Source organism: Nesoenas mayeri (genome assembly GCF_963082525.1).
Source record: "Nesoenas mayeri genome assembly, chromosome: 14".
Classification (NCBI taxonomy): Eukaryota; Metazoa; Chordata; class Aves; order Columbiformes; family Columbidae; genus Nesoenas; species Nesoenas mayeri.
In genome coordinates, this window is record NC_137556.1 from 8597126 (window position 1) to 8610252 (window position 13127).

A 13127-nucleotide genomic window follows, 5' to 3' on the forward strand; every position below is an offset into this window, starting at 1 on the left:
GCCCTATACAACAAACATCCCTCAGCTTTGCTTTGAGCTGGAAATTATTAGATCTCCACATACAATCCAGCGTGAAGGTTTGTAATGTGTATGGCCTGAATTGGTAATGATGGCTTGAACTGTAGCATCAGTCTCTCGTTCAGGGGATCTTTATGCAGTCAAGCAATGCTGTAAAATACATGCTGACAACAATGAAATCAAATATAACAGTAACATGCAAGAGAATATAGCTTCTGCCACTCTGTATGAAATAACACATATACAGCTGTCAAAGAAGCACTTCTAAGGACAGATTCACATCTAAAGTTCCTTATTTGGCAAAATTTTAGTTGTCATAAGTCTAAATGATGAATTCTGTGTGTAGAGAGATTTGCTGTACATGTGTACAGATCTTTCTACGATGGTTTTTAGCTTCTTGCCTGTGAGTCCACAAATATTTCTGAGAGTTTCCTAAAAAATAACTAGATAAGCAAAGGTATTGCTAGTAGACTTAGATTAACTGGAATAATTTAATGGGTCTGTGAACTTGAAAAGATAAAAATGGATGCCTTAGCGTAGTGAAACTGTGTGTCTTGTCTGGAATCTATGTTTTTTATTAAAAAAAAAGTCACTGTAGTGCTTTTCCCTATTGTAATGTATTCTTCTGCTGGCCTTTGTTTGCTTTCATGGATGCCAAAAGACTTCTGAATTACCGAACAAGCCAAATTTTTCAGTTGTTCTGGCTAAACTACCATATTGGTTTAGAATCCTATTCTGTTAAATTAAAATTTCACTGAATGTATTGATTGTCCAGGTTATAAAAAAATTAGTAGATTGTTATCCAGTAGGGCTATTGTAATCCTTCCTTTATTTGTAGTATTTGTTTTAGGTTTTCAGTCTTTTGACAATGAAAGTCTACAAAAGCCATAGAGAGTTTCTCTTATTAACTCCTAACACCTTCCTTCCTCCCGACTTCCTAGTTAAAATATGTGCTCAACTTTAGAAGTCAAAACTCAAAAAATACAAGTGTGGATGGACAAACAAAAATTGCAGTCTGGTGGCTTTTCAGTGCATTTTATGCAGTTTCAATGGTTTCAAAGAACATCTGGGAAGTGTGAATTACACTTCTCACAAAGTATGTGTACGTCAGAGTTCCGAGTACATTACTATACTTACTCTAAAGGCAAACGTGATGCTTGGGAGCACAGAGTCATGTATGGCTGAACTGTTGTCACACCTGATACCATTCTTGGCCTTTTTTGCTTTTTGATAGACCTTTATCCATTGATACGGTGGTAAGGTGGCATTCTGGGGTGAGCTCTTGGTTTTTTTCAGTGTTAGCTAAGATGCTAGTTTCAGTGTTATTGGGGAGTTGTACCTTTAGGTGGGATGTTAAAGGGAAATCTACTGATTCTTCTCTATGAAAGGAGTTTGAGGGGGTGTGTAGGGTTCTAGGAAACAAAAGATGTGCCCATGAACTCTTCTTTGGTCTGAAATGGAAACAGAAGCAGCTCTTCCCACAACTACAATAAGTGTGACTATGCAAGTCTTGCACAGCTCATCTCCAGGGTGGAAAGTATCTGCTGGAGTATGACAGATGCACTGTAATTAAAGATTCTTTCCCCAAATTGGAATTTGACTTGAGGGCTGAGTAATGTAAACAGAATAACTGGAGGTTTGTCTGATTGGGACGACTATTACTGTCATCAGTGTAAAACTGGCAACCATTAGATAACTTCATTTTATATTCAGACATTTTAAAGATCATTTGTGAGAACTTGAAGTCTGAAAGCAAATGTAATCTGTTATTTTAAAATGACATATTTTATATTCAAATTTCTTATGTTCCTCCATATAAGGCATTTTTTGAAGAAATCAAGTGCTGGGCTTTGGCATAAATACTTAGTTATCTTCCTGTGTCAACTTTTAGTGAACAAAATGGTGACATGTATTCATCTGAACTTGTTTTGTGAGATGGTGTCATAGAAATGCCAACATTTCTTCATCCCCTTCCAGTTCTGTTGCTGCTTTATTTAGTAAGAGGGATTAGTAGCTCCTTTTAGAAAGTCTGTCAGACTTGTTTCATTTCATATATGCTGAGCACAAGTCTGCATCCAACTTGATTATTTTTGAGACTGGGATATACTTACTGCCGTGATTTTAGCCACCTCAAACTTCAAGCTATGATTAACAATTTGCAGTAGAACTGTTGGTGTTAATATTTAAAAGAAATAATAAAAAATGCTTTCTCTGAAGATGGAAAGTCATTGTCTGTCTTTAGTGATTAAAATACCCAGTTACTGGCTGCATGGTTGAAAAGGCTGATTTCCACCCCCACACAAAAAGCTGTGCTTTTAGTTCTTGAGGGTTTTCTGTGGTCAGTGATGATTACAGAAATGTTTTCAGCTGAGAATGCCATTCCCAAATCTTTCTAAACATACTTTTTGCCAACAGACTGTGGACGTATTATTGAAACCATGTGATGAAGATGCAGATGTTGATGGAGAAAATAATAGTGAAAGGTATGCGTTTTTCTTTTTTTTTTTTTCATTCTAAATGGCAGAATGTGTAACTTCACTTCTAAAAACTCGGTGTACCCAACTGGTTATTTGTGACAACACAGTATAACACGAGAGGTGAGACTAAACATACAACTTCTCACATGGGAAACCAGGGATATGGAGTTACATTTTTATGATGATATAAAAAGCATGAAACTTTATGCACTTAAAAGAGAAAATAAGTACAGGCCTATGATACATACACTGTTTATTGGTGAACAACCCTATATTTTTGGCAAGAGAAATAGAAAAAGTTATTTTCTTTAAAATATTTTGGCACATTTTATCGCTCTTAACGATTGAAGAACTAACGTTGGTAATACTGACTAGCCAGACGACTTTTAAGTTCATTTGCAATTTGAGTTCAGCACTGATTGAAATTTCAGTTTGAGTTCAATTGAGTTTTAAAATATTTACTCCTAGCTTGCAAATAAAGGTCTAAGCTATTTTTATTTCCAACTTGGTTCAAGTCCAGTTGTCGTTTACATGCCTCAGTGTGAAATTCTCTGTGAAGAACAAAGTGGGTGGTGTAAAAAAAAAAAGGGGGGGGGGTGGGGGAACATAAATTTTGCTTGAAATTTTAATTGTCACTTTAAGGAAGCACATTGCATATCTGCTAAAGCTCGACCAGGGTATGTAAAAATAAAATGTAAAGGGAATGTGTGCTATTTACTGTTTGTTGAAGAACTTGTATTTAAAAGGATAACTCACTCTATGTCTTCGTTTTAGGCAAAATAGTATATTGCTTGGTGGCAATGATAGAATATCTTCAGAGATGTTTCCGGTAAGATTATATTTTCATTTAAATACAGATACATAGCATCTTATGAGTAAACATAAATACAGATATGAAGAAAACCAATGAATTTAGCTTTAACATCCAGTGTTGATGGCCTGCTGCAAGGTTTGCAAAACCTCTGTTAGAGATCTCATCATCTCGCTGCACAGAAACTGTGGGCAGCAGAACAGGCTTATACTTATGCATCTTGTCAAACAACTGTTTTGTAATGCAAAAAACTGACTGCTGTTGGGGTTGGGAGGGAAGCTTATTTGTAATTCCATGAGTTATTCTTTTTTCCAGAAAATTTCCAAAAGTGCTGGAACTGACACGAATTAGGTACCAGATTTTCAATTGGTTAATAATAATAAAATTGTTATGTTAAATACAGGATTCAAGTAGCAAGACTTGTGATCTTAATGCAAATCCTGATTCGGAGGTGTCGGGCGATGGCAACGTTAATGTTTCTGAGGAGGCCCTGGGTGTCCAAGTACCACGTCTAGCTCTGAAGAATGGATCTGATGGTGACAAATGGGAAGGTAATTTTGACCCTTTAGCTCACAATACAATTAGCTAATAATGATGAACACAACATTTGACAAAGCAGAAACACGCTTTGTTCCTTTAGTTCGATCTGAATAATATGTTCCCATATACATGGTAAGATTGACCAAGCCATGGCATAGGTCCCATCCTGTTTCAGAACTATCTGCAACTTAATTAAGGGCCTTAAAAAAACTGTAAAGAAAAAATAGTCAAAGGAGCAACTAAAGAAAGAAAAAAAGCATAAGTTTCATACTAGAGGTTTGTTTATTTTATTTTGTTTTGTTTTTTTAAAAAGGGACTTATGGTTCCTAGGAGTCTCTCATCCAAGTCCTTAAAAAAGTTCTCTCTGGATATGTCTTATAGTCAATATATTTCCAGTGTCTTTTTTTTAATATAAGCTACTGAAGTTCAAATACTACCTGAATTTGACTTAAAATCACTAAACTACTAAACACAGCAACTTATATTTCATTTGTTCTGAAAAATCTGTTGTTTCATTTTAAACATAGGAATGTTAGATGTTGATTTCCATGTCATTGGACAACTTGAAGCAGCCCTCAGTTTTCAAATAAGAGTTAAAGTTGCAGATGGATATTATTTCTGTGCCCCTTCTCCCTCCACTATTTGGATTTTAAGAAAAGCAGAATGTTTGGAACAGTTTTCTCTCAGGCAGGATTCCTTATGATTGTGACCTTATTCTTCATGGCCTTCCATGTTTAGCAAGACCCTGTGAGCTTGTGACTTTACTGCACTTTGTTGCTCAAATGTCTGGTAATAACTGTTTAGAATGTAGTTTTACTTGTGTAAAAACATAACCACTTTGTAACCAGAGAAAACAGCTTAACAGTATCTTCTTTTCAAAGTACTTACCTTTTCCCGTGTTTTTTATATCCTGTTCCCTCTGCCTAGTGTTGATATTCTGACTCACCACACCTTAAAAAATGCAAGCGATACAGTTTGCTAAAATACTGTGAACTGTCACCTACAGTACAGTGACCACAGTCCACTTGTTCCCAATTTTAAAAGCTTGTACATACAACCTGACAGATACAGTACAGGTTTACTCTGCAGGGACAAGGTTTTCGCTCCAATGGCAGCAATTCTTTGAGATGCCTCTGAGTGTCAGGGTGATGTCCCACTGGCACTGGTGACAAGGAATGACTGCGTCTCACCCTGCTCGCTGTGGTATAAATATTAAAAGGAGCGAAGTATACCCGACGTGTATAGTTTAACAGTGCAGCATATGCTTGTAGCAATGTCAGCGCATCAAGCTTTGTCCTGAAGCTTAAATGGTGATAACTTACTGTTAATTTGTCACCAGTATTGGCCGTTTTCCAAATTAATTGCCTGCATTCATCCATCCTTCTGTTTTAACCCATTTACAAATGCTGAGGTGTACCATTTCTGATTGGCTTGCTTATAGTTTTGAAATACTTGCTGGCTGGCCCCCAGCAAACTGTACATTCAGAGTTTGTCGTGTCATATAGAAGTCAATTTGCAGGCATACAAAGACACAGAGTCTAGATTTTCATTCTTGTTGCCCAAGATAATAACTATCTAAAGTTAAAAAAATCCTGCTTATGTTCTAAGTGTTTTATTCACATTAATTGCTTACTCACACATTTAATTTTGTTGCATTTTGTATTTGTGTTAATCTGGTTTAATATGTATTCACAGGTGGTTTGTGGCTTCCATTTTCATTATTTCCTTAAATCTGCACATAAAAATTCCTTTGGTTTTACTTACCCAAATGCCTTTATGACCCTTAATTTGAAAAGGAAGTGACATATCTGTATATAAATTTCTGTTGTAAGCTTTTTGATAGTAAAATCATGGTATTTTGCAAGAGATGTTATTTCACTGTGAAGTATTTTAGCTTTAGCTATTGTCCAGTCCTGTTTAGAATGGTTATTAGGATCTCAGCCTTCCAAGGTCCTCTAAGTCCTTGTGTTGTTCCATTGAAGTATGTTTGCTTTGTACAGAAATCTATACAAGTCCAAATCTCCTTACAAGATTTGGGTTATTAAAGCCTGCATAATAAAAAAATCAAAGGCCTGTAACCAACAGAGTTCTTGACAATGAACCATCAAATGCTTGCTGGCTTAAGGCAGAAATGCAGATCAGTTAATCTGTATTTCAGATAATTTTTTTCTGCATTTGTCCTGCTGTTTGGAAATCACCACCATCTCTATTATTTTTAAGTTGTGAGCAACAACATATTTAGAACTCGTCTTTTGTTAATGTGAGGATGCATGAGACTCTTATTAAACTACAATAAGTCTTTACTATTCCTGTGTCGGTTCTTTGTAAATCTTCTCAGTAAAAAGTTCAAATTGGCTGAGGACTGAGCTTCTTACCTGTGTTGAAATTGCTTGGAAGCCGAGAGTGCTCAGGGCCTGGCCCAAAAGATGGGATGTTTTTCCCTGGTACTGTATCTTCCTGCTTTACATGTTATGTATAGTTTGTTCTGATTGTGCTGTGTGTTCACTTTAGTATTTTTGCCATTTTTTTCATTTTATTAGCGCCATGCCCTATCACTTTTCCCCTCATTGATTTCAAAACAATGCATCTGCAGAGAGAAGGGGAGGGTAAGTATGGTTCGCCATACGTTCAGTTATCTGCCTTTTGATAGTTTATGGTTTGCTTTCTAACTAACCCTTCACCTGCTGTCCCTTATATCTTGGGAATGTTCTGATCTGCAGTTTTTCTGTTTACTTTTTTCAAAAAGGTCCCCTTCTTGTATCTTGTACTGTGTGAACAGGCAAGATTAGAGCTTAAAAATGAAACAAAAAATCCCAATAATACTTAGTAAATGTACAATGGAAAGCAGGTACAAGGGTTATTTTTTTAAAATATTACTTTGTGGGTTTTATTGTTGTTCTGCACACTTTGAGCCCAGTTTTCAAATTTCTGCTTTGAACTGGAAAATATAGGCAACTCTCTAAAAGGAAAAAGGAGGGTGGGGTTTTAATTTCAAGTGCTTGGAAGATCACATCAGCTTTTTGTTAGACAGCAAGAAAGCCTTATCTGAGAATAATAAGGGATGTTAGCAACTAACTTTTTGTAGGCGTTTAAAAAAAATTGATTGTTTTGGAATCCCCTGCTTAAAAGAAATCACTTTCCACGAATTAGAAATCTCTTTTTCTCAGTGGTGTCACGGTGGATTTAAACTTAAACCCAACAACACTCCTTTAAAAAGACTTCAGCAAATGGGTATTGTACCTAAAGAGGTATTGTCAGGCTTACCTTCTTCAAAACCCAGAGGCAATCTTTCAAAGTACATGCGTAAGGCTTAAAAGTTAATTTTCACAGCAAAACATTGCAACAGACAATATTTTCTTCTAACTTCAGATTTCTGATGAGTAAATAAGGCTCTTTTACACTGTTACTGTTCAGAAATGCATACTCCCAAGATACACTTTGAAAAAGGGATCCTAGTGTGCATACTTCATTTCAGTACCTTTTTCTTTCAGTTGATACATGACAGAATTTGTAGCTTTCTAATGTATTTCAATGTTTTTATTCACTTTGTGTATGACACCACATATATCCTTTATAGCATACGAGAGTAAGCATTGGGTACGCATTTTTGTTTCCTTTTGACTCTCTTTTCTAATTCTTTTAACAGAAAAGTACCATTTTGTGTCCCTTTCTTATCTTCTAGATCCGTTTCCTGCTTTCAAATCTTGGCAGGAGGACAGTGAATCTGGAGAAGCTCAGCTTTCCCCGCAGGCTGGGAGGATGACGAACCATCCGTTGGAAGAGGACTGTCACCCCATCTTGTCCCATCGTAGTTTGGATTTTGGGCAAAGCCAACGTTTCTTACATGATCCAGAAACGTTAGATTCTTCATCCAAAGCACTTTCTTTTGTTAGGTATGTATTTGAATGCAATTTGGTGGGTGTTGGGGCAGGAGATGCTGCAGCCAGTAGGAAAATACAGCTGTTTTAAGAACAGATATTAAGATATTAATTAATTGCAGATATTAATTAATTTGCCAAGGTCAAATGGAGCATTATGTGGCCATTTGGCTGTTCTGCCTGCTCAGGAACTGCCATGGTGAGTCAGACCAGAGGTTCGTCTGGGACGGTATCGTGTCTCTCAAAGTGCCACTGGCAGATGCTGAGGGAAAGAGTATAAAAATAGAGCAGACTCGCACAGATTTCCCTGGCATTTGGTCAGGGCTTCTGACAACCTGTTCTAATGGCACTTCCTGGACTGAAGGTGGTATTTATATCCTTTGTTTACCAGTCTCTACTGGACTGTTGGTCTATGTTTTTATATAAGTTTTGGCTTTTTTAATTCGGTAGCATCAATATTTGTTTTCATGTCACATACTTTTGGATTTGTTTTGTGTGCTGTGTTATGCACTCCCAGGAAAGAGAGCCGGGTTCTACAAACTGTTGCAACTAAAGTGTGCAGTAGTGGCCTGGGCAGGTTCTTCATTTGTGCTGTGGAAAGTCGTCGTTCAGAAGCGTTGTAGGAAAGTAACAGCTGTTAGAGGGAGAGGCAACAGTACAGCGAAGAGCGAGGCTTCTTAATGCAGGTCCTTGCCTGCAGATTTCGAGGATCAAGCCTGTTCAACAGTGTTTGAAAGCAGAGTCATAACTAAACAAGCTGCAAGTTATTTGTGTGATGCAAGAGGAGTGAGACCCTCCAAAGCACTGAATAACCCTTGACCTGTCCTGCTGTTACTATGAAAGGGGATTTAAGAACTTCCATGCTTATTAGGGAAGAAATAATCCCATAAAAATGAGAAAATCTCAAACAGAAAAGACCAAGTTTAGAGCCTCTAATTCTGTCTGACACAGATTTATTGATAGAAAAAGATAGTTGCCCAAGTTTTATCTAGTTACCCACAGAAGGTAGTTGACAAGCACTGTTAAAATGATGCAGAAGAGTGACCTGCAGAGAAGTGCTGATTGTAAAGGCTGTTCTCCTCGTTCTGAAACTAATCAGGATCTACACTAGTAGATTATTAGATTAGTATTTCTAATATCTCAAACTACGTAGATGTCTCTAGCTGTGCTGTGCTGAGAGATCTTTCAGGCACCTTGTGTAATAAGTACTAGAGAATTCTCGTGCTCAACCTTGAAATAAAAATGTTTTCTCACAAGAAGGAAATATCAAGGAACTGAACAAATGCAAAAGGTTATTCAAAACCGGAATTGCATATTCTAGAAATCTGTTAGTAAGGCCAGCAGATTAAATTATGTAGGTGGTTTTTAGATAAATATTTAATCTTCACCTAGCACAGTTAAGTGGAACTGTAATTACCAAGGGTTTTTTGGTGCTAGCTTCTAGCCTGGACTATATTCTGTGCCAGATATTTCAAGAAGAACTGAGTATCTAGTAACTTAGATATGTAATTTAGCCACCATGACATTCTAAACTGTTTTAATAACAATGTAATTAACAGTACAGTAGTTTATTACACTTGAATTTCAAATGCTCTCTTTCACCAAAGAGCTATTTCTGTTATGTGTATGACTAGAATTAGCAAAAAATAACACGTCTCATTTTGAAGGCAGCACATCAAAGTGTTTTGATTCAGTAAATAAATAGCTCTAAATGAAGACCTGAAAAGAATTTATTATGAACTGGAGAAAAAAATTGAAATTAGTCATCTGTTACTCAAATACACAAGTTGTTTGCACTTGTTTAATTGTTTAAATGACATTTAAAAATGTTTTTAATACAGAACACGACGAGCATCCTTTAGTTCAAAAGATGACAAAAGGGAAGACAAGACACCTTATCAGCTTGTCAAGAAATTACAGAAAAAAATAAAGCAATTTGAGGAACAATTTGAAAAAGAGAAAAACATAAAGGTAAGTTACGACTTCTCCTTTTACTCAGGATAAAAACTGCATGATGGAGCTGAGTTTCTTACTGTAGTTCAGCACTGAGCAGCTAACTTTGGGATCACAAATAATTTTATGTGCTGCTTTTTATACAAGTGAACTGAACAGCAGCTGTCCTGGAGAACATGCCATAGTGGCTGAGCTCAGGAAGGGCAGACAGTGACATTTCTGCAGTGAGCCTGGGGGATGAGAGAAAAAAGCATCTTAACACTTATCTCTGGCTCAACTCCTGATGTCTTGTTTCAAGTTTATTTTCACAAGTGATGTCTGTTCTGTTGGCACTAACAGTGACATCCATGTTATTATAGTCACGTTCACTGTCATGAATATCACCAAATCTTGAAATAACTATTTATAAACAAACTTTGGTGTGTTTGTTTTTATAAAATTGAGTTTGTTTTTATTACTTTCCAGCCTTCCTATAGTGATATTGCGGCCAATCCAAAAGTTTTAAAATGGATGACTGAACTTACCAAATTGAGAAAGCAAATAAAAGGTAAGGGATGCTGCAGTTTCTGGTTTTCTACAAACACAAATTATCTACGTGACTGAAAAGGCTGAGTCATTCCATAAAATTCTATAGGATAGTAAATGTTTCATTTCTAAATTCTGAACTATTCAAAACCCAAAACCAAATAATTCTTGTGGCTTTGTTTTTAGTTTATCGGGAGAGAAACTGCCTATGCAAACTGTCATATTCCTTTATTTGCAGTTGAACTGAGAGAATTATTTCTTCTCAACCTTTGGATTGAGCAATTTTTCTCATTTCAGATGCAAAGCAGAGGAGCTCAGATGGAGATTTCATACCTCAAACACGTCCACGAAGTAACACTCTTCCAAAGAGCTTTGGTTCATCTCTCGACCAAGAGGATGAAGAGAATGGAGATGAGATGCGGGTTGTGCAGAAAGAGAAGAAACCCACCAAGGAAGCTACGCTTGAACTCATTTTGAAAAGATTAAAGGAAAAACGAGTTGAGAGATGTTTGCCAGAAGATATAAAAGTAAGTATAAGGTTATAGTTAGGCTGTTTGTAAGAAACTAACAGAGGGAAACAGAGCACTATCAGACACTTCCAGTATCACTTTATCAATGAAATGATGTCTCTGTCTAGCAGCCCTTTATCAGTCCCTTGTATTTCAAACAAGTGACCAAGATGAACCACATTTTCCTTGCTCACTCTTTATTAAAATATTATACGTATCTGCTGACAATATTGGACAGTTTTAAATGGATGAAGGTGGGATGCATGGCCTTAACTAAGCTGAGCTTGCCTAAGGCATCTGTATAGCTTATAATGTAGGAAAAACTGTTGACGTGACTTGTTTGATTAAATACAAATTATTTCCTGATAGAAAATGACAAAGGACCATTTGGTAGAAGAAAAAACATCTCTCCAGAAAAGCCTCTTGTATTATGAAAGTCAACATGGACGGCCGGTAATAATTGGTTTACTTCATCTGACTATATTAACGTGTGTGTAGACGACAATAATTCTTGTGCAGTAGTAATACCAGACTTTAATGCTAGTATGTGTGGATATTTTTATTTGTTCAAAGCACAAAGTTATCTATTAGTTTCCGTGTATGTATTATTAGGCCCTTTTTCCACAGATCAGTAGGTTGTTGGAGTTTGCAAATTGATTGGTGTCATTTGGTGCCTTGTTTGTCTGGGAAGCAAAGAGAAATCTTAAAAATGAACACTATTGAATTTCCTGGAAAGAGACTGGAGATGTTGTTCTGGATTTCACAAAAATAGAAATGAAAAGACACTTTGTGAGGTTTTTTTGGGAGTGTTTTTTGTGGTGTTTTGATGGGGTTTTTTTGTTTTTTTTGTTGGTTTTTTTTTTCAAATATATGACATGTTTCTTTTATCATTGGAGATGTGGAAGTTACAGTCAGTGGCTTGCAATTGGTGCCTAAAGTTCTGGGATTTTATCTTGGACAGTGATCAGCATCACCGGTCCAATCACAAGATCTTTCCAGTTACTTTTCTCTCAGCCTTCTGGCCTTGGCACACTGGCTGTGTAACCAGCACTGCGGGAAAATCTGATCAAGCCTTTCTGTCTAAAAGCAAAGGAAGAATAATGGTCTTGAAGATAGTGGCGCTGGTGCTGCAGTCCACAGTAACAGTTCCGGAGAGCCTTTCAGATCTGTTATGTTGACGTACACAGTGGCCAAGAATGGAGAGTAAATCAGATATCGGATAAAATCTCTCTATGGTTTCATCCTTTACTTTTTTTCCCCTGTCATTTCTATAGAATCATCATCACTGCAAGGCACAGACTCTTCTCCCCCAATTCTTGATCCTTTTTTTATTTTTTCCTCTTTTCCATGGGTCTTTAAAGATAGAGGGTTTGCTTCTACTGAAGCTCCCCTAACTCTAGAAGTCTTTGCAAGTCTGAAAAGGGAGTTAAAGTGAGAAAAGAGAAGGAAAAAGCACCCTTTTATTTGCATAAACCCCATTTTGTACACATAATTTAAACTAGTTTTATGTTCCTAATTGGAATGTACGTGGCCTGGCACGAGAAGCATACCGCTTTGTGTTTGCTTGGATATTATTGGGTGACTGGTATAATTAATTCTGTGGTTTCTCTGCCTTCAGGTTACTAGAGAAGAAAGACATATTGTGAAGCCACTTTATGACAGATACAGACTTGTAAAACAAATGTTAACTAGAGCAAGCATTACTCCTATTCTTGTGAGTAAAACAAATGCTATTTCTGGTTTGGGGTTTGTTTTTTTTACTTTCAAACGGCTAGGCTGCCTTTAGAAGAGCTAGTACTACTGTTCCATAAAATACATCTTTCTTGTGGAAGATTTAAGATGTTATTTTGCTTGAGGCATTGAGAGCAGAGCAGTTCAAAGCTGTCTGTGACCTTCGTGGCTCTTGGGAAGTAGCTGGCTCTCAGTAAATAAGCTGTCCTGACTTGCCTTGGCTGAGACCTTCCCAAGTCCCTGTGCTAGTTATGGATCCACAGTACATGTTGTACGTCTCGTCCTTCCGAAAATAGTAACAACAGTTGCAGGGAAGCTTGTGTCTCTTCCGTACTGCAGGTTACCGTCCCTAGAGGCATGAGTGACAGGGTGGCCATAGGAACCATTTCATTCTTTCGTGCTTCCCCACTGTGAGACGTGTTACCAACATCTGCAGCATCTGTACAACATCTATGCTTTTTCATTGTGTTTTCACTTCATTTTCTTCTAACTTGCAGTGCTTTCTATTTTCTTTTTTTTCTGTGATCTTGTAAGAAATGAGGAAGAAAAGCTTTTACACTGTGTGAGGGTTGATGTCACCTTGTTTATAGTACCTGTAGAACAGTTGGGGAATGGCAGCCAGCTGGCTGACTGTGTCATGAGCTGTATTCGAAATCTTGCGTGCTGACCCAGCCTCACAACAAGA

General features: G+C 37.0%; 1 protein-coding gene across 5 annotated transcripts in view; it reads left to right on the plus strand.

Moving 5' to 3' along the window:
- The window catches only part of FAM13B (family with sequence similarity 13 member B), a 48788-nt gene that overhangs the window by 30133 nt on the left and 5528 nt on the right, over window positions 1-13127 (plus strand). Inside the window, exons 12-21 of one of the 5 annotated variants that reach the window (XM_080353143.1) lie at window positions 2434-2501; window positions 3270-3324; window positions 3710-3857; window positions 6387-6452; window positions 7529-7739; window positions 9566-9695; window positions 10143-10224; window positions 10500-10729; window positions 11081-11164; window positions 12330-12425. In XM_080353143.1, coding sequence (XP_080209269.1) covers window positions 2434-2501; window positions 3270-3324; window positions 3710-3857; window positions 6387-6452; window positions 7529-7739; window positions 9566-9695; window positions 10143-10224; window positions 10500-10729; window positions 11081-11164; window positions 12330-12425 — 1170 coding nt within the window. The remainder of the gene's footprint in view (window positions 1-2433; window positions 2502-3269; window positions 3325-3709; window positions 3858-6386; window positions 6453-7528; window positions 7740-9565; window positions 9696-10142; window positions 10225-10499; window positions 10730-11080; window positions 11165-12329; window positions 12426-13127) is intronic. The other 4 variants (XM_080353145.1, XM_080353144.1, XM_080353146.1 and 1 more) reach the window with 4 other exon arrangements.